General features: G+C 44.6%; 1 protein-coding gene across 2 annotated transcripts in view; it reads right to left on the bottom strand.

Moving 5' to 3' along the window:
* Positions 1-2098: 2098 nt before the first annotated feature.
* Shc3 (SHC adaptor protein 3) overlaps positions 2099-22386 on the bottom strand; it is a 166703-nt gene continuing 146415 nt past the window's right edge. For both annotated transcript variants that reach the window (XM_048800297.1, XM_015503995.2), the window contains one exon: positions 2099-8042. In XM_048800297.1, the coding sequence (XP_048656254.1) occupies positions 7914-8042 (129 nt within the window). In that variant the 3' untranslated portion in view covers positions 2099-7913. The remainder of the gene's footprint in view (positions 8043-22386) is intronic.

Below are 22386 nucleotides of genomic sequence, written 5' to 3'. Positions count from 1 at the left end.
TGTTTTCTTGTTTTCACCGGGGCCACCCCTCGGGGTATTGGGGGAGTGGGCTGCTGCTCATTGGTACCTGTGCTTCTCAGCAACTTGGGGATAAACAACACTTAGAACCCCAGATCACCTCTTCCCCCTAGACTTGCCCATTCTCATTCTTCACTGAAGCGTTGGTGGACCGGATGCTGTGTGCACCAATTCTGGCAGATTCTTCTGTGTTGAGGAAGCGACACAGGGGGCTCTTTGGATGGGAAGGAGATTGTAAGACCCATTGCAATAAAGACCGGCCCAGAGAGATGGGAAGTTTGGTTCTGCTCGGTTGGCTGTTATTTAAGCAAAGGCCGTGGGTAGTTCAGAATCTCCACTACAAATGGTAAGGCTCAGCCTCTCCCTTCTGTCCCATGGAAAGAGAAGCTGGTATTGAACATAAGTGTTCTGGTGGTGATGCTTGTCACAACTTACAATGAAGTGCCCCCTACACAACTAAGGACTGGAGCCCTCAGGCCCATCTGTCCACCTTCAGTTCTGTCCAAGGCAGACTAGGCACTAAATTGCAAAATTAACATAAACCTCCTAGAATGGCTTCTGCCTAGCCACCGTTTTTCCTTCCCAGGGGGAATAACTGAGAGTACTACTTTCTGGTGTGTGTGTGGGGGGGGCGGGGAGTTCCAAGTTGCCCTCCTCTCTTTTATGAGGCAGTACAAGATCCATCATCCAAATGAAAGAGACTTTTCTCAATAGCCTTTATTGCCAGCGGACTTACATTGATAGTCATTGAAACAATGAACTATTTTAAAAAAAATGGTTGTTTCGCTCAACCCTTCAGCCATAGTTACTCTGCGCTGGTTACAAGCCTTTCACAGAAATGTAACAAGGTGCATTTTATAGAAAACGTCTAATTACATTGGCAGTTCCATGCTTTTAAATTGTATCTACAAGTGCAAAACCTCGATGCCCAAATGTTTTTAGTATCTAAGTCAAATATTCAAAGGGGTTGCTGCGTAATCAGAAATGCACATACCACTATCCCAATAAGAAAGGCACGTTTTCTGATAACCAATTATAACGAGAAGTGCAGCGCCGCCTGAATTAGGTGTGTCACCTTGCACTCTGGGGTCATAGTGATGATACCCAGGCTGCTGCACCATATCCTACGCCTGGAGAGCCCAGAAGCACAGGCAAGCGACAGACGCTGCGTGGTGATGTAGTCTAACTGGAAACCGCATGGTTTCCTGAAGAAGTTAATTGGATTCCTTGAAGGTGAGGAGGGAACCTAAGACAATTATCGTTGCCTGTTAATTGTCAGATCTCCAAAACAGCCAATTAACTTAGGCTTTATGGTTTTTTTCAGAGAAGAAAGATTAGAAAACTTTTGGTTTTGTATTTCTGCTCCTCAGGGATGTTGGAGAAGCCAATTCCTTTCCAAACTCAGAGCCGGAAGGGCAAATTGGCCACACAACCAGACAGTAATATCTTTTTGCTTCACAAAAGTTAATGGAAACAAATTTTTCAAATAATCACTCACTTATCAATATGTATAATTTGCCAGCCAAATGCTTTTTAAAAAGTAATAAGTATCTTATAATTATACATTAAAATTTACATGGCATCGTCTCCTAACCCTGGGATTTAAACACCAAATGTTTTAATTCTGAATACAAAGAAACATTCACATACTGAATTTCACAATATTCTGGAACAAGTTACAGTCAAAAGTCAAATGAACAGAACATTCCACTTGCAACTCACACATAGTTGTTACAAAAAAAAAAATGTAACTCATTGTTCAGAGATGGATTTGTCCATTCATTTCTGCTTGGTTAATTGCTGCTTGATTTCAGTGGTTAAGAGATTTTGGTTGCAGTAAAAATGTCTACTTGTGTGTGAATTCATGACCTCAAAAGCTCAGAGCGACTGGTCTCGCTCCCCAGTGTGTATTTTTCTATCTACAACAGTCCAATGCACCAGGGGAGTCCTGAGCCTCTCTTCTCTCCTGCCTTCCAACACTGATGCAAGTGTCTTCTGACATTCCATGTCAATGTCCAGTGGGCCAAGCCTTCCCAGCAGCCCCAGACTGACCAGGTCCTGTTGAACTTGGATGCACCAGTATTGCAAGGCTGGTCATACTCCAACACCCTCGTGTGTGTGTGTGTGTGTGTGTGTGCATGTGTGCACGTGTGTGCACATGGGTACCCCATGCTGACTTCCCACTGGATTAGAAACTCAGGCAGAAACTCTGTATATTTCCTTCTCTATTCCACAAGCCCAGTGCAGGGCCTGCCACCTAGGAATTCATGCACCAATGAGGGTGAGAAGACTGCTTACAAAAGGGGTTGTGCCCATCAAATGCAGCTGCAGCCAGGGAACGCCTGCATTCCAAAGCAGCCCGCCATGGGCACTGCAGGGAGCCCTGTGAGTCTGCACTTGCTTTGCCTTCCCTCTCCTCTTTCCTTTCGTCCTACTTCTGCCATCTCCCTCCTCAGGCTTCCCTCGCTGTCTTCTCTTCCCTCTTGTCCCTCTGTCATGGTCCATAGTGGCATTCTCCCACCCCACTGTCCTGGTGTTTTGTTCCTGCTCCTTGTGTGCTAGGTTGCCACCAAAGTTGTCTATGAGTTACAAACCCCAGGGAGAAATCTGATGGTGCTCACCAGAGAACCCACCTGCACGTGGGTGCACACGCGCACACACACACACACACACACAGGCACAAAGGCATATCTGTTTAAACCAACACAAGTATCTATACATGTGAATATACATGTGCAATTCACATTCACAGGTCCTGGTATAAAGTCGCAATTTTTCTGACTGCTATAAAAGATGCCAGTTTTAAAACTGTGCATTTGTTGCTTGCAAACTTTATAAATATGTGTAAACCCCATTATAAATAAATCGTGGCTGGCAGATGGCGTTTTTATCTACCAGCAATGGTTGCATGGAGTTTCTAAGTGCTTATTAATCCTCTGCTTTTGAATTCACAGCATGGACCCTGGGAACTACGACACGAAAAGGGTATGAAAACTTCATCATAAAACAGAGGGTGGGGGGAAGCCACCAATAAATGACAAAAACTCTCAAAGACAATCAGCTGCACCAATATCACCTTGTGTGTTGGAAATGCAAAGGCTCAGGCCTCAGTCCCGATCCACTGGGTCAGGGACGGACGCAGGCTGCAGAATGCTGTAATTCGTGGGTGAACCAGCAAGTCAGGTGGTTCCAGTGCCTGCCTTTCGTGCCAAGTTTGTTTACTAAGAACATCTGTCTCTGCCCAAGGACTTCCTAGATGGCCAAGTGTGCTCAGGTGTACTCAGGGATGATCAGAAACTGTCCCGAAAAACAGCCTTCCACCAGTGATGGGCTTGGTGAATAAAGGCTCACTTTCCACCCCTGTCCCCCGCACTGGGCTGCTTCTGAGGTGTCTCCCAGGCCTCCCAGTGGTGATGTCCCAGTGTCCACAATCATGGAAACTTGACAATGCCACCTTACTATCTTCCTTCCCCACCACTGCTGAGATCATTTCCCAAATAAATTAGATACGCTCGAAGCCTCTTCGGGTTCTGCTTCCCAAAGAACCCCAACTAAGTCAGAGGAAATACGAGCACCGCCCCTTCCACCTGAAGGACTCGGGCTTTGTGCCTTCTGACATGGCACATGGAGGGAAGGCCGGAGGACAGAAGCACTTCTTGCCATTTTCATGGGGCTGAGCCTCATGTGCAAGCCCTAGAGGACCTTAGCATGCGCCCTGCGTTCTTTCCTAGATTCATCCACTGACTACGGCCATTTTCCAGAAGGACCCCTAGCTCCAGTTTCCTCATCTGCAAAAACATGGGTCCCCTCCAACTGGACCATCCTGTAAAGCTCCCTTGTTATCCTGTATGAAGCCACCAGGTTTAGGTTTTCACAGTGTTCCAGGAATGGGATTCTCCTTCTTTGCCTTTCTTAGAAAACACTTCAGAAGTTCCACGAGAACCAGAGTGCTATTCTGAAACCCACCGCGAAGCCTTGTCTGGGTGCAGTGATCTATTTTGCAGTCTTTCCAGATCCTCCTACCCACTTCCAATCTGGCTGTCACCATCCACAGAAAGGGATTTACAGATGGCATGCAACCTTGGGCCAGTGAGAGAACTGATGTGCGCTTTTGTGAATGAAGAATCTCAGCAAGTATCTGTTGACACATTACACATTCATCACTCCCGACACTCTCACATGGGGACTCTGTGCAGCCACTTGGTGGTGTGGAGCTAGCCATGGCTCAGAGGAATTCAGCTACTGATATGCCAAGGCCGTGTCATGCCGGGCATGCCGGGGCTGAGGACAGACAGGGGTGTCCACCTGCTGCTGGCACAACCCCCGAGACGTCTGTGGTGTAGGCTTCTACTCAGCCCAACTGGCGTTCATGTAGCAGCCGCCGCAGAGGAAATGAGAACTGGAACTGCCCTGAACCTCACTTAGATAATGGGGTCATCCAAGGAAGAAAAGCTTCATTGCAGCAGCTGGGCATCTTCAGAACCCTCGAGAGATAAGGAGGCCAGACATGTGTCAACAATGACCCGAAGCTGATAGGTCATCTTGGGTTCACTCCTCAAAGGTCCTGTCCCTTCCTCCAAGCTGGGCCTTTACCTCCACTCAGGGCCTATCAGTTTTTGTCTTCATTAAAAATTATCTGTGACTCCCTCTGCCACCAGGCAAGCCTCAAGGACACCATCATACATGGACCGATGGGACCTTGGTCCGTTTACCCCAACATCCAAGATGGCCTTAAACAGAACAGTCACTCATGCAGGTTGAGCAGGAACCCAGACCTGTGGTCCTGCAAATGTCAGAAGCCCCACCCATGGTGACTTAAGCTTGGGATTTAAGATTGAGTCATGAGACCCTGTCATTTGTCAGCCGGCTCACCTGATGCTACAGGGAGCCTCTTCAGGGACAGCCTGAATCAAAGCTGACTTAGACCACAGTGAGCAACCCCATGGGAGCCCCAGCCAGCTTCAGTGGGACAGAGATGTCATCTGAAGCACAGGTTATTCACCTAGGTGGGCAGAGGTTGGAGGGGGTGGGCATGGGTCTCCAGGGTCACTGTGCCAGAGCAGAGAAGGGCATTTTAAGACTCCTAGGCCCCATCTGGCACTCCTAGAAGAAGCAGAGTTCTGGGTGGGGTGGCGGGAGGTGCTCATGAGAAGGAGAGAGGGCTCCGGCATACTCCCACAGGCCCAGGGTGGCCTGGCACAGACTATGGCTACTGTGCCCAGGGAGTCAAAGCTCCATAATGCACCAGGAGTGCTGATCTGCCACCCTGCCCCACCCCGGCAGAAATGAGATTCATGGGGAAGCGGAGCCCAGGCTGGGGAGGGAGGAGGCTCCATTAGGTGTGCCTCCAAATCCTCAGCTCCAAGCACAGGCCGCACACGGCAGAGCTCCGGAAACACCGGATGAGCAGCATAGCTCTGCTGGCAGCTGGCTGCACGGCCTGGAGCAAGCCTCCGTTGCCCACGTGGGAGTGAGGCTCCTGGGAACGCCCCATCACATTCCTTGGAAGGAATGTGGCAGAAGAGATGGACGACCCGTGGGTACACTGCCGAGCTTACAGATGAAGGGGACGGAGATCAGAAGATCCCTGTCGTTCGCCTCATCTCAGATCTGCTTTGAGATGTCATTGCTAAAAGGGAATGGGGGTTTGACTGGGCATTATTTCCGTGTAACCAATCTTGTCATCTGAAATCCAAATCACGGATTTTAAATTCATAGCGAAATGTAAAAAGATTTGATCCCAATACTTTGGATTTTATAAATTGATTTCCCTGCAGGAAAAAAATATATGCTGTCTATCATCCACTAAACCAACACTGACTTCAGCTAAGAGGGCTACTAGAACCATGGACTTCTTACTCCCCCAAGAGGAAAATAAAACAAAATGGTTCTTGGCTTTGGTTTTCTATTGGGCTAGTGCCGCTGAAAATAAAGATTCTGGCCTTTCACAAGTAAGAGATGAAAGAATGTTCAAAGAAGATAATGGCACAACCTTTTTATGTATAGTAGATGCTCACACAGGAGGATCAGAACAGAATACGTGTGTACTGGGGACAGCTTCCCAGGGGACAGACATGAGCTACCCCAAAGCCTGCGTGGTCACAAGGCAGGAGCCTGAGCAGCTGCTACCAGCCACTTTGTCAGTGCCACTGCCACTGGATGACATGGAGCGGGGTGTCCAGGCTGTGCCTGAGATCAACAGCGTAGGAAGGGCAAGGTGGTCTACATTAGTGCCAGGCTCTCCAGAGTTCCAGTTCACCACAGAACATTCTAGAAGACTAACTCAGCCATCAGCTTGGATTCCTTAGACCCTTCAAGGACAAAACCTCCAAAGAAGGCTGCTTGTATGAAGTTTGGGACTTACCCAATCCATCCTCATCCACACGTCCCCAAAGCAGAAGTGGAGTTCACATACTCAGCATTAGAACTTCACAAAACATGACTCACCAGATATACTTAAGTGTCCTCTTAATTCCTCTCCAAGCATCTAGTTTTACATGACCCAGCTCTCGGTGATGAACAGAGAATCATTCAGTTCAACTGGCCAGGGATGACATGTGCTAACAGGACCTCACCGAGACCAGGGTGACACTAGAGGAGGTACCAACCAATGACAGAATCATCCAACTATTTTGAAAAGACAACAGGGCCATCTCAGCCCCAATATTTTTTAAAAATCATAAACATTGCCAACTTCCCAACACCAAAGGATCTATCAAAAAATGACAGCATTTGATCTGGAAGGAAGAGACTCAGGACAAAAAGCTGTGGCCTGGGGCACTCACCCTGTCCTCTAAGCCTCTGGGAAGCTTTGTGGGGCAGCAAGGCCGTTCACCATCCCTCACTCCAGGGGTGGAACCTCCTCCTGAGCCCACCCAGACCCAGGAGGACCGGCCAGTGAGCGGGTCCAGGGCTGAACTCTGCACACTTGTGTGCATCTGCCCTCCCCGCATCTCTGAGACACGTTTTTCCCTCTATTGAAGACAAAGGGTAGGTGTGGGGCTGTTTCACCTGCAGCTGTTACAAGCAGCCTGTGATCAGCCCACTGGCTAAGAATTTGCCTCTGCTGTCTTCCCCACATCCTCATTTGATCATGAGCCACATCTGCCAGTCAAGATCTTGATGCATGATGTTAATTTTGTGCCATATTTGCCCTTACATGAATCCCGGCACATAACTGGGGTCAAGGGTGACAGGTGCCCATGCTCAGCAGGACCCAGAGAGCCCGAGCATCTCCTGCTGTGTGGTCAAGCTGCAGCAGGTGGTCCTGTGGTGGAAACCCTGTGCACACAGAGCCCCGCGGTGCAAGGAGCAGGGAAGGCATAGCCCAGGAAGTGGAAGGAGGAGGCCGAGTCAGCCAGCCCACCCAGTCTCGGAGCCAAGTTCATAATAGGACTTCAAATGCAGGGTTAGACACTCTTGGCAGCTTGCTGCCTTATTCTATTACAATTCCGTGTTGATTATCAAACCTCCTGCTTGCCTTTGTATTGTGCTTATTAAGTAAAACTGCAGGTTACACCTTCCTAGTACAATTTCCCAGTGGAATAGGTCAGTTGAGTTAAAGTTTTTGCCTGGACAACTACAGTCAAACTTTTTTTTTTTGTTTTTCATTAAAAACATACAGCACAGAACATTAGTCTTACATCTTTCTTAGTCTTAAAAAATATAAATATAGAGGGATAATTTATACAGGATGTATAGGTATGTACACCTTTAATATGCATATGAGAAATTGGGAACAAGTTTATGAAACTTGAACTTGAAGGAAACCTGCCTTTGGGGGCTTTTGAAGAAGGCTCTGTGCCCTCAGGCAGCTGCCCCAGTTCCTGGAGCGGGAGACTGTCGCCCCAGGTCCTCCTGACCTGGTGCAGGCGTTGGAAGAGGGCGGGGCCAGCTCACTGTTTCCTCTCCACTGGCTGCTGGAGGCAGAGTTCGCTCCCGGCAGAGACGATGGGCAGGCTGCTTTCAAGGTGGTGGCTGATGAGGTGGCTGATACTGTCAAAGACCCTGTCCTTCGTCCGGATCTGTGCGGGAAGCAAACAGAAAGTTGAGCATGTCCCATAGACAGAAGAAAAGAAAACACACTGTACCCAGAGCCACCATCTGAATTGGCCCAAGGGCAAAGGCCTTTCTGGGACTCAGGAATCCCAGACCTCAGAGATGCTGTCTACCAAGACCCTGGTCACTAAGTGCAGCTGGTCCATTCAGTCCATTTCATCTGCCCACCCCTCTGAGACAGAGCCCTGAAGGTCCCAGCACACTGCTCCGTGGATCCTGTCCACCTTGTTCCTTCCATCCTGACCACACTGGGGCACAGCCTTCTCCAATCTCTGCAACCAGGTCTACCGCGCCTCTCCGTCTCCATCTCTCCCTCACGGAAGCTTCTTCCCAGCACCGGACGGCTGGGGCCTAAGGACTCCTGTGCCCTTCTCACCTACAGGCACAGTTGTTGCCTGGCCTGGAAGTTCTTCCACCTGAGAACCTGGCTCAGCCTCGGCCTCAATGCCAGAACCTCCAGGTGGCCTCTCTCCCTCCACACCTCCAGGCCGGCCCCAGCGCATATATGCTGCCCTCACAGGGTGGGCCTGGCTGAGACTTTGAAAAGTGGGAGATGGGAAGTGGATGCCTGGCTGGACCCTTGTAGCCCTCACAAGCCAGGATGCCCCAGTGCCCTGGCCTCCTTCTGCAACTTTAGGAGATTCCTGTTCACCAGCATTCATATGAGTTGTCAGGAGCCCATCCTCTCTCTGAGGTGTATGCATTGCAAAGCTCACCCAAGGTGCTCTGAGAAGTGCAAGCCACGTTCTCAGGGCTCTACCAATGAGCAGCTCAAGGTAACAGCAGAAGCTTGGAAATGAGGATATTTTCCCCTACATGATTTCCCTTCACCTTTCTCTGTAAGCCCTGGAGCAGGAAGAGACCTCCTGAGCTGCAGAGGCCCTGCTCCGTGGGCATCCAGCCTCGCCAATGATGAAATCTGTTGGATGAGTATGGAAACAGATCTTTTTCACAAGACTTCCCAGCACCTTTTCATGGAGAAGGTTGTTTAATTCTCTGGAAACTCCCTGGAATTTCTGACCCCAAAAAAGACACCCTGGGTGATGCATTGCTAAGTATTTAGAATCTGGGGCACTTAGAAACTCAGAGTGAGAGCAGTATTCTTGGGGTGTTGCCTTGACATTAACCCCTTGTTTCTTTCTTTTCTTTTTTTTTTTTTTTTTAATAATATGTCGGTTCTGGAGGAACTGGGTGGATGAAGGAAGGGTTATGACAGAAAGTGCCTGAAATAGCAAGGCCAAGGCCCAAGCCACCTGAGGGGTATTCAGCAACCCCACGCCCAGGCCACAGCCCAGGACAATCCCATCAGAAGCTGGAGGAGGGGGTGGTGATGGTCCCACAGTGATTCCAACATGATGCCAAAGCTGAGCACCGCCAGGTGGTGTCTGCGGTACACAGCTGGCCAACGCCAGCACATAGAACAAGTCGTATATTTACTGTTAAATTAAATAAAAGGGTCAATTCACCGAATTCCTATAAATACTTGCTAGCACTTCAATCTGGCTCCTGCCTGGGAAACTTGCAGCCCCTAGATCCATCTGTGTGGGTCCCCAAGTGGCACTAGAAATGCCAGGGGCTGATTAAAACTACCCAGCCCCTGGGACAAACCTAGGCTCCAGACACCTAAAAAGACGCTACCATAGTAAGGACACACTGAATGCTCACCCCGGACAACTGTGCAGGGCTCTGCGTAGCAAAGAGGAAATTAAAATGGAGAGAAAAGCTTCATTCTTATCAGTCTACAGAGAAGAGACCAAAATAGGCATATATTTAAAAAGAAGAAGGGTCTAAGATCAATAATCTAAGCTTCTACCTTAAGACACTAGAAAAAGAAAAGAGCAAATTAACCTAAAGTAAACAGAAATAAAGACTGAAAATGAGAAGAGAAATCAGTGAAATTGAAAGCACGGAATCAATAGAGAAAATCAGTGAAACCAAAATATTAACAGAATTGTTGAGCTATTAGCAAGGCTAAGGAAGATGAGCAGTGGAGGACAAAAATCACAAGTAAAAATGAAAGAGAATCACTGATCCCATGAACATTAAAAATATGATAAGGGAATACTGTGAACAACTCTATGCCCATGAATTTGATAAACCTACATGACACAGTGGACCAATTCCCTGAAAGACACAATCTGCTAAAACTCACGTGAGAAGAAATAAATGATCTGAATAGGCCTACCTCGTAAAGAAATTGAATCAATGGTTAATAACCTTCCTCAAAAGAAAAAACCAGGCCCAGATGGGTTCATTGATGATTTCTTTTTCTTTTCTTTCTTTTTTTTTCAGAAAGCTTCAAGTTTTTTTTTTAATTTTACTATTTTTTTTTTAAATACACAACAGCAGTGGAATGCATTACAATTCTTTGAGGAAAATTTATACTAACTTTCTAAAATGTCTTTCAGAAGATAGAATCAAAGAGAATACTTCCTGATGCATTCTATGAAGCCAGCATTGCCTTAATACCAAAACCTGGCAAAGATATTATAGGAAAACCATAGAACAGTATCTCTAGTGAAAATATATGCAAAAATCCAAAAATATTATTAAATCAAATTCAACAATGTATAAAAATGTATACGTCACAACTGAGGGATTTATTTCAGATGTTTAAAGTTGGCACAAAATTAAGAATCCATATAGTATTTATTACATTAACAAGTTAAAGAAGAAAAAATCACGTGACAATATCAATAGATACAGAAAAAGTATTTGACAAAATCCAACACCCTACATGATTTAAAAAAAAAATCTCTCAATAAACTAGGGATAGAAGGGAAGATCCTAAACTAAAAACCTACAGCTAATATTATAACTAAAAGTGAAAAACCAAAGTTTTTCCAGTAAGATCCAGAACAAGGCAAGGATGCCCTTTCTCACCATCCTTTTCAATATCATACTAGAAGTCCCAATGTCTTGCTCAAAACAATAATACAAGAAAAGGTATTCATATTGGCAAAGAAGAAATAAAACTACATTTGTTCACAGACTCATGATTATCTACCTCTTAAGAAAATCTGAAAGAATCAACAACCAAAAAAACCCCTCCTTCAACTAATAAGCAATTATAGTAAGGTTGCAAGTTACAAGGTTAATACACAAAATTCAGTCACTTACCTATATATCGGCAATGAAAGCGTGGAGTTGAAAATTAAACTACAATACCACTTACATTAGCATCCCCCAAAATGAAACATATAGGTATAAATCCAACAAAGCATATACAAGATCTATAGGAGGAAATCTATTAAAGTCTGATGAAGAAAATCAAAGAAGAACTAAATATGGAGAAGGTATACAAGGAATTCCAAGGTATTCCATGTTTACGGATAGGAAAATTCAATGTTGTCAAGATGTCAGTTCTTTCCAAATTGATCTCTAGAGTCAATGCAAAATCAATCAAAATCCTTCCAAGTTATGTAGTATTGGCCAACTTTTTCTAAAGCTTATCTGGTTGGGGGGAAAAGATCCAGAGTAGCTAACACAATACTGAAAGAGAAGAATTTGGAGAATTGTCACAATTCAACTTCAGGAGTTACCACAAAGTTGTAGCAATCAAGACACTGTGGTATTGGTCGAGAATGACAGACAAATAGATCAATGGAACAGGACAGAGAGCCCAGAAACAGATCCACAAACATAGTCAACTGAATTTTAACAAGAAGCCAAGGAAATACAAGAGAAAAGACAGTATGGACATCTGTATTGTTATGGATAGGATATGAGGACGCCCCGCCCCGCAAAAAAAAACTCACATATAAGACAATGCAAGATACTCAGAAGTGGAATCATTAGGTTATGAAAACTGTAACCTAATCAGTGGATTAATTCACTGATATGGATTAGTTGAGTGGTAAATATAGACAGGTGGGGTGTAACTGGAGGAGGTAGGGCACTGGGGGTGTGTCTTTGGGGTTTATATTTTGTTTCTGGGGAATGGAGCTCTCTCCCTCTTCCTGTTGCCATGTCCTGAGCTGCTGTCCTCTGTCATACTTTCCACCATGATGGGCTTCATCTTGGGCCCAGAGCTAGGGAATAGGCTGATCATGAACTGAACCTCTGAAACCATGAGCCAAGATAAACTTTTCCTTCTCTACATCTTTCTTGTTGGATCTTTTGGTCACAGCAATGAAAAAACTAACCAAAACACGGGGAGGAAAGAAAAACAGTTAATTTATCTAGAGACAGAACTTAAGACTCTTTGAACATTAACTCAAACTATATTACAGACTTCACTGTAAACCAAAACACTAGAAATTCAGAAAAACGGCAGACTAAAGGAACCTACGGTAAAGGAGCTGCTCTCTGAGGCTGAGTCAAGACATGGGTTCTGTAGCTGCAGGATGATACAGAGGGATTGTGGGAAAGCAACGCCAAGAGCCAGCAACCAGGTGAAACCCAGAAATACCAGTTTTTGGATTAGAAAGAGAATTAATAAAAAAAAAAAAAAAAAACTAGACTGCACCAGAGCTGCCACATCATGGCCCAGAGGGAGGGGAATCTTTGCTCCCATAAGCTAAAAGAAAGTTTCCCAGGGAATTTAAGAAAAGCAGCCTCTTCTGTCCAGCAAGACCACAATCTCAGCAGAAAAGACACTCTGACCCCAAAAAGTGAGCAGGTGCAGGAGAGACCTGGCACGTCCCACCAGATCTAGTGAAAGTGGAGAGGCAGCACCACCTGAGAAAGCTTCGTTGTTTCAACTTTCTGCACAGAAAATTAGAAATCCCTGCAGCTTTCCTTCTCTTCCCCTCCTTCCCTCCTCCCTCCCTCCCTCCCTCCATCCCTCTTTCCTCCCTCCCTCCCTCCCTCCACTTCGTGGTCTTTTCTTGCTCTCTTTTCATGCACCCAAGACCCAGTGGCCACCCAGGCTTTACTTCTCACTGGATCAGTGGGTGCTCAAGCCATGAGTCAATCTGGGCTCAGGAGTGATACTGGGTGGTGACAGGAGTCACTGCTGCCATGGATCAGTCTTCAAAGAAGAGAAAAGAAAAGGGTGTTTTTATTTGAACCAGGGGCAAGGCTGACAAGGTATGGCGGTGGGTGGGGTTGGAGTCTGTGGGAAGCTGCTGCCTGAAACACCCTCTGGCAGGCTGACCACCGCCCCCAGGCCTGAAAGTGTGCGGAGGGTCTGCCGATGCCACCTGGGCACTCCCCACACACTCTCCCCAGCACAAGGACTAGCCCTCTTGGGACTGAGGGTGCAGTACAGTGCTGATGAGTACACAGGCCACCGGAGGGACCCTGCTGACCACAGGGCCTGCTGGAACTACCCTCCCAATCAGCACACAGACTCCCCAGCAAGATGGGCCTAGTTTGGGTCTGAGCTAAGAGAGAACAAACAGCAACTTAATTGTGTCACAAACCACCTTTTAGCTTAGGGACCCTAAAATCAAAGCCTCAGAGAGAAGTCTCTCCATTTTCAAACACCTCAGCAAGGAGAAAACTACATTTTTTTTTTTTTAACTATTGTTGTTGCATTAGAGATTTTGTATAAAGTATTTTCTTGTGTCTTACTTTACTATTTGTTTTTTCATAGGTCTATCCAATTTGTGTATTTTTTTCAATTAATCTGTTTTTCTTGACAACTCTTCTTCTTCTTTCTCATCCACATGTTCCCTTCTCTTTATCCTTCTTCTCTCCTCATTTTATCTGTTTCCATTCCCTCCCACTCTCTTTCTTGCCTTTCCCCCTTCTTCCAGTATAATTTAGCATTAAGTGTGCCACCATTAATGCCTAACTCTGAAACCTATTCTGTACTCTTTCTAACCCACTTTTCTCATGGTTAGTAGAGTTGTAGAATTATTACATTTCTAAATGTATGATGCTATAATTTCTGCTCTTAGGTTTCCACTGTCACTTATTCTCTTTTCTCAAAGCAGGGCTAGTGGTACAGCTAAGCACCTTCATTACACTGACTGGATGCTTTGAAACTAAGAAATAAACTCAGCTCAGAGTTTATGGTAAAGAGATAACTGCCTCCTAAATAAGAGGAGGAGGAACATCACAACAGATGCAAGAACAACAGAGAATGTCCAAAACCAGGAGGAAACAAACCCCTGAGACATTTCCAAAAGTTTATAACCCCCAGTCACTCAATCCACAGATACTGAAGTGATAAAATGCTGGATGGTGACTTTGAAAAGCTGATTGTTAAAATGACTGACCTGTGAATTAAAAGATCTCAGGAATGAACCCAGAGAGCAAAAACAGGATATGAATGAGCATTTCAAAACAGAGACAGAGATTCTGAAAAAGAAACAATCAGAACCCTTGGGAATGAAAGACATAATAAGTCAAGTAAAAAACTCAGTTGAAAGTCTTGCCAACAGATTAGATTAAGTAGAAGATTACCTTGGAGCTCGAGGACAAGGGAGACAGACTTGAACATTCGGATGGTACTGAAGAAAATAATAAGACACTATGATCAGAATAGATGAGAACTCGGGGCTGAGGATGTGGCCCAAGCGGTAGCATGCTTGCCTGGCATGCGTGCGGCTGGGGTTCAAACCTCAGCACCACAAACAAAGATGTTGTGTCCACCGAAAACTGAAAAATAAATATTTTTTTAAAAAAAAAGAAAGAATAGATGAGAACTCTGGGATAACATTAAGAGACCAAACATCAGGCTCACAGGTACTGAGAAAGGAGCCGAGATACAGGTCAATGGCACTGGCAGCTTATTCAGTGAACTAATAGCAGAGAATATTCCAAACCTTGGGGTTGAGACGGATATCCAGATACTGGAGGAATTTAGGATCACAGATAGACAAGACCAGAAAAGAGCCTCTCCATTATACATTACAATTACAATGCCAAAATTCCAGGAAAAAAAGAAATAAGTTTAGAAGCTACAAGAGAGATAGCCAGGTTATATTTAAATGAAAATAACAGAAAATTTCTCTGAAGAAATCCTTAAGTCCAGGAGGCCTTGGAATGATGTATTTCAAGACTTGAAAGAAGAAAAACAAAAACAAAACACACACACACACACACACATACACACACACACACACACAAAAACCCCTGCCAATCAACATTTCTATATTCAGCAAAAGTCTCCTTCAGAATCATAGAAGAAATAAAAGCCTCCCAAGGTAAACATAAAGTAAAAGAGTTCATGACTAACACAAGAACTCAGGAAAGGATAGATTTCATCAGAATAGATAAGCAATTAGGATTGAAGCAAGCATTGAAAATAAATCAAAATGACAGGAAGTGATACAGACCTATCTACAATAACACTGAATGTAAATGTTCTAAATTCTCAATTAAAAGACATAGACTATCAGGCTAGATTAAAAAACAAGAGCCAAATCTACATTATCTGCAAGAAACACACGTCATAGGTAAAAACATTCACAGGCTGAAAGTATAAAGATGGAAAGGATATTCCATGCAATGGAAACTGCAGGAGGATCTCCTCAATCTGACAAGGAAAACTTCAAACCAAAATTAGAAGAGCCAAAGAAGATCATTATATACTGGCAAATGAAACAATCGGACTAGAAAATATAACAACAGTAAATATTTTTGCCCCCAATATAGGTGCACCTGATTACATAAAACAAATGTTATTTGACATAAAGTCTCAGACAGATTCCAATACAATAAAACTGGGTGATTTCAGTACACCTCAATCACAAATAGATAGGTAATTCAGACATAAAACCAGCAAAGACACTATAGAGTTAAAACATAATTTAACTCAAATGGACAAAACAGGCATCGCAGAATATTTCATCCAACAACAGCTCAATATGCTTAGTTTTCAGCTACCCATATAACCTTTACCAAAAGAGATCATAATCTAGGCCACAAAGTAAGTCTTAACAAATACAAAAAAGATGAAATAATTCCTTGCAATTTAGCAGATCATAATGAAGTTAACGGCCAACAGCAAGAAAAACATAGAAACTAAACAAACAAATGGAGACTGAACAATCTACTTTTGAATGATGAGTGGATCATTAAGAAATCAAAGGAGAAATTTAAAATTTCTTAGTATCAAACAAGAACAGAAATACAACATACCTAAATCTCTGGAACATGGCAAAGCCAGATATAAGAACAAAGTCAATTGGAATGAGTGTCTACTTAAAAACTGAGAAAGATCCCAAATAAATAATCTGCATGTCAAGGTGTTAGATAAACAAGAACAAACTGTTAGGGTCCGTAAACAAGTCAAGATGGCGCCTGGCATTTTGCCAGAGGGAATGGTTTGTGAAGTAACGCCAGCGAGCCATTAAGACGATAGAGATTCCTTAATGACTGACTGCTGTATCTAATGATGTTAAGCTGTGTATAATTGTTAAGATGATGAGGGTTCCTTAATGACTGATTGCTGTAACTGGTTGATGCTAAATTGAAACAAGCTGTGTATTCAGTTATGTATATATACCCCTGCAGTCCTACAATAAACGGCTTCCACTGCGCCAACCTTCACAAGTTGCTCCTCACTCATCCCCCGGCTATTTTGCCCAGCCAGCCGGGCTGCGGCAACAAACTATTTTCAAAACCAGTATAAGCAAAGATATAAAGGGGGGTGTTTCCAAACTCAAAGCCACTATCCCTCTGATGGCCAAACCAGAAAAGGACATTTCAAGGAAAGAAAACTACAAACCAATATTCTTGACAAAGATAAATGCAAATATTCTTAATAAAATCCTAGCAAATTGAATTTTTTAAAAAAACACATTACAAAGATTAAACCCCACGATCGGGTTGGTTTCGTTCCAGGGATGCCAAGACTATTCAACATAAGTAAATCAATGAACATAATATACCACAGAAATAGAACCAACGGCAAAATGAGGATCATCACAGCAGATGCAGAGACAGCCTGCAACAAAATTCAACAACTATCTGTGATGGAAAAAAAAAATTTTAAAAACCCCGAAGAGTCTAAGGACAGGAAAGAACTTGCCTTAACATCATAAAGGCTGTATAAGACAAACTCAAAGGCAGGACTATAACAAATGAAGAAAAACTGAAGGCCTGTCCTCTAAAATGAGAAACAGGACAAGGATGTCCACTCTCACCCCTCCTATTCAATATGGTACTTGAAGTTTTACCAGTGCAATCAGGTAGGAGAAGGAAGAAAAGGGGATTAAAAACAGAAGAGGAAGGAGTCCAATTGTTGTCATTGGCCGATGAAGTGATCCTTTACTTTGAAGATCCTAAAAGCTCCACCAGGAAATTTCTAGAGCTGATAAACAAATTCAGCCAAATAACAGGATACAAAGTGAACTTAAAAAACTAATATCTTTTTTACATACCAATGATGGATCTGCTGAGGAAGAAATCGGGGAAAGAATTTCATTCACAATAATGTTAAAAACATAAAATAATTTGGAGTAAACTTAATGAGAACTAAAAGACCTTTATGAAGAAAACTACAGAATATTAGAAAAAGAAATCAAAGAAGATGCTAAAAGATCAAAAGACCTCCCATATTCAGGTGCAGGCAGAATGAATATTGTTAAAATGGCCATACAGGGCTGGTATTGTGGCTCAGTGGTAGAGCGCTCGCCAAGCACAGAAGGGACCCGGGTTCGATCCTCAGCACCACATAAAAATAAAGGCATTGTGTTGTGTCCATCTACGCCAAAAAATTAATTTAAAAAATGGCCATAGTACCAAAAGTGATTTACAGATTCAATGCAATCCTCCTCCAACTACCAAAGATATTCTTCTCAGAACTAGAAGAAAAAGAAAAAAAAAAAAAGAACAGTCCTAAAATTCACATTCAGGCTAGAGGCCTCACAATACCTGAGTTCAAAGAACACTACAAAGAACAGTAACAGAAACAACTCTGTCTGGCGTAAAAACAGACACAGACCACTGGAACAGAATAGAAGACACAGGGACATCCTCACACAGCCAGTCTTCTGGTTCTTGATAACATGCCAAAAAATTATGTTGGAGAAAAAGGCAGCCTTTTTAACAAATGGTGCTGGAAAACTGTACATCCATATGCAAAACATTGAAGCGAGATCCCCTCACACCGTGCACAAAGACAACTCAAAATGGCACCAACATATAGACATAGGTGGCAACTTCCTCTCTAGGACTCTCATAGCTCAGGAAAAAATACCAAGAATCAATAAATGGGGAGGCATCAAAATAAGAAGTTTCTGCACAGCTAGGGAAATGACAGGGTGAACAAAGAACCTAAGGAATAGGAGGAAATCTTTGCCAGCTACTCCTCGGACAGAGGTTTAATATCAAGAATGTATATAGCACTCAAAAATCGCAACACCAAACAAACCACCCCAAACAAATTACCCATTCAATAAATGGGCAAAGGAACTAAACAGACACTTCTCAAAAGAAGAAATACAAATGGCCAACAAATATATGAAAAAGTGCTCAACATCTCTAGCCATCAGGGAAAGGCAAGTCAAAACTCCACTGAGATTCCTTCTCACCCCAATGGGAATAGCAATCATTAACAATACAAGGAAAGTGTGGCATATATACACAATGGCGTTTTTTTTCAGCCATAAAGAAGAATTAAATCATGCTATTTGCAGGGGAATGGATGGAACTGGAGTAGATGATGTTAAGCAAAATAAGCCAGACTCAGAAAGATAAGTACCGTATGTTTTCTCTCTGGAGAGAAAAGGGGGAGAAAGGGGGTCTTATGAAAATAAAAGAGAGACTGCTAGGGTGGAGAAGGGGCTCAGGAGAGAGAAGAGGGATGGGAAACGGGAGGGACAGGGGAATGAAACTGATCAAATTATGTTACATGCATGTAAGACTAAGCCACAATGAAGCACACTCTTGTATAATCAATATGCACTGATACATTAAAAAAAAAACATTATAAAAGTTTTAGAAGATACTACAAGAAAAAATGTAGACAACCTTGGGTTTGGCAATGACTTTTTAAATACACTACAAAAGGCACAATCCATGCAAGAAAGAATTGATAAACAAGACTTCATTAAAATTAAAAAAAAATTTCTGCTCTGCATAAGACACCATCAAGAGAACGAGAAGACAAACCCCAGACTGGGAGAAAATCTTGGTAAAAAATATATCCAATAAAGGACTGGTATCCAAAACATACCAAGAACTCTTAAAACTGAGCGATAAGAAAATAATCCAATGGGGTAAAAATGGTCCAAAAACCTGAACAGAGTCAGAGAAGATATACAGATGGTAAATAAGTATAGGAAAAGAGTTGCACATTACAGGTCAACAAGGAAATGCTGATCAAGATATCAAGGAGACACTATTACATCACTCCAGTTAGAACGGCCAAAATCCAGAACACTGACCACAGCAAATGCTGAAGGAGAAGAGGAGCAACCAGAACTCTTACTTGCTTGTGGGAATGGTGGTGGTCAGAAGTGCCTGGTGGTGGAAGACTGTAGGGGGAAGCCTTTTGCTCTCTGTTGGTATGTATGAGCCTTCCAAGGACAGGTGGGGGTTGGGGAGGTACACAGTGGGAGTTTGAGTGATCCATAGAGCTACAGGCCTGGTTTGACCTCACATACTTTGCGCTGAACTTCCACGCCCTTGCAACAGATGGAGGCCACCAGACCAGCCCTTTAGAATGCTAATTGCTAACAGAATCATGTTTGTAACTTTTGTTCTAACTGTATGGGAAGTACAGTGGTTCTTCAGCATCCAAAGGGTTGATCCAAAGGGATGCCAAAATCCATGGGTGCTCAAGTCCCTTAACATAAAGTGGCACAGTATTTGCATATATCGTATGTATATCCTCCTGTAGACTTTCAATCATCTCTGGATCACCTATAATATCTATGACCTTGTAAATGCTATGAAAATTCTCATTATATTACATTATATGATGATAATTCTAAAAAGGTCTGTGCGTGTTTAGTAAAGGTGCAATTTTATCTTCTGAATATCTGCAGTTGGTTGAATCTGCAGATGTGGAACACATGGATATAGAGGTCATCACAGTCCATTCCAGCTTTAAAATTGTGTCTCAGGAGCTGGGCCACCAGATAGAACATCTCTCATCCCTGTCCGAGGGGCTCTCCCCATCTCCCAAATCGGCCCCACCTGTGGAAGCCCAGGCTGTCGTGGGCTGAGTGTGACCTCCATGAGTCCTCCAGGCCACCAGCTGGTGAGTTACTAAAGAAACCACAAAGAAGTCTTCATTCAGCCGCTAAACAGGGGGTGCTGGGACCACCACACTCAGTGTCCCCAAAGCCATCTGTCTCCACAGATCCCTGAGTGACCACAGATAGCACCCATTCCATTCACAGAGGGGAGGACCCCTGTCCAAGGACACCAGCCAGGAAAGGTCACAGCTGTTCCACAAACGAACTCCATATTTTTGTAAAACTCCACAAATCAGAGCAAAGTTGGAGAAGAGGAGGAAGTACAGGCAGAAAGTGCACAGTGGACTCTCCCTGGGGGCCTGCCTAGGTCCAAAGCAAAGGCCTGATGCTCACCTGCCTTGGGCCCTCCCAAGTGAGGCGCCTCCACCTCCTGCAAGGTGGAAACTGTGTGCTTCTAGCGCCCCCTAGTGGCTAGAAGGGCAAAATGGTGGGGGAATTTGAAAATCTCTAGTTGGAAGGTTCCTTCAACATTTGTTTAGTATCTAGAAACATTTTCTTCTTAATCATGGAACAACTTTGTCACACAGAACCTTATGTGGACACCTAATGTGCAAAATCCAAGAAGAAGGCAGGAGGGACAGGCCTCAGAGCACTCCCAGGACTTGGAGATGGATCCTTCTCACCCAAGATCTTAAATGGATAGGGAAGTCCTACAATTGGCCCAGGATCAGAAGTGTCTGCCATAATCTCCAGATTTTTTAATAATTGATAAAGCACAATGCCAACAACAGGAGACAGCACACCTAGATTACCCACTCCTGTGTTTCAGGGATTATGCAAAGCAGGACAGGATCAGAAGGGACTGCCATGCAGGAGAAAGGTCACTGTGCTTGGGCTTGAATCTTTATTCTGCTAATGGCTCTGTTCTTGGCAACTTACCTAACACATCCTTCCCTCTCTTTAAGAGTGTGTTAACCAGACCCAGGTTCCTCCACTCAGTGACGTGCGCCTGTTGGTCTGATGCAAGCTCACGCTGGTGACCCCTCGCTCAGGGTTTCTGGCCCAGCAGGTCTGGGCAGGCTCTGACAACCTGCATTTCTGAGCAAGTTCCAGATGGTTCCAAGCTGCTGGAGACTGCTGGACTAGCATAAGGGCTCAAAGTCCTGTCTACTTCGTTTTTGTGAACTGGAATCAACACACCTGCCCAATTCATTCAGTCCCTCCCGGGATCCAGAGGGAACAAAGGGTCCTTCTCCACTGACAATGTGAACAGCCTGGTGGTCCCAGCCCTTTCTTCCTGGGTGCACCATGGCACCCGTGCATGAAGCGGGAGCTCAGGCACATGCGCCATCTGCCTTGCCCATGACTCCCATAAGAAGCATTCTGCTCTTGTGACAAGTGACAGGAAGACAGTTTTGAGTACCTGCTGCATCCTGGCCGGTCCCCTTCTAATGGTGCCCCTGATGGCAAGGACATGACCTTTCTGTGGAGAGTCTGTCATGTGTCCTACTTTACAGATCGGACTGTTGTCATCACGACAAGATTAATATACACTGAGCACAGGGCACGGCCTCTGGGGAGTGCTCAGGACGTGGTCACGATTGCTCTTCTCTTACCACACTCGGCACATTAGCCTTACCCTGGATGGGATGTGTGTCCTAGGAAGATTTCAGGCAGGAAGTGACCTGAGCAGGTAGGTGGTGGGGAAGAAAGGATAGCTTTCTGGGTTATTTGGGGGCCATTTGATGAGCATTTGGAAGAGGAGCACACAGAGACAGGATGGGGCAGCTGAGGCTGCCTGCCTGGACTGGGGGAAGGACTCCAGAAGGCCCTCTGGAGCCTGGAGTGAGGAGCAAGCTCCCTCTGCCTGCGGCTGGGCTTGCATTGCCTAGGCAACATCTAAGTGGAGTTACCCTGCAGGCAGGCAGAAATCCCACGTAAGGATTTCTCACTAACAAGTACACTCAGTCAATGACAAAATGATTGCAATGACAAAGGGTGACACCAGCATGGGCAAAGCTGCCCTGATGAAAACCTGGGTTCCCTGGGAACAGCTGGCACATGCCGCTGCTGCCCTTTCTGTAACTTCCTGGCTTTGGATGGATCCACTGGGGGGCCCCTGCCCCCACCCAAGATCGCAGGGCCTGAATCCAGACTAACGAGTTGGGACACAGATCAAACCCAGAATCACTTTCCCGGATCCAAAATGAAGACGCCGGCCCAGGTCCTTCCAGGAGGCAGTGGCTGGGCCACAGGGCTGACCCCACCC

This window comes from Marmota marmota, unplaced genomic scaffold, assembly GCF_001458135.2.
Source record: "Marmota marmota marmota unplaced genomic scaffold, marMar, whole genome shotgun sequence".
Classification (NCBI taxonomy): Eukaryota; Metazoa; Chordata; class Mammalia; order Rodentia; family Sciuridae; genus Marmota; species Marmota marmota.
This window is presented reverse-complemented; position numbering and strand designations above follow the sequence as displayed.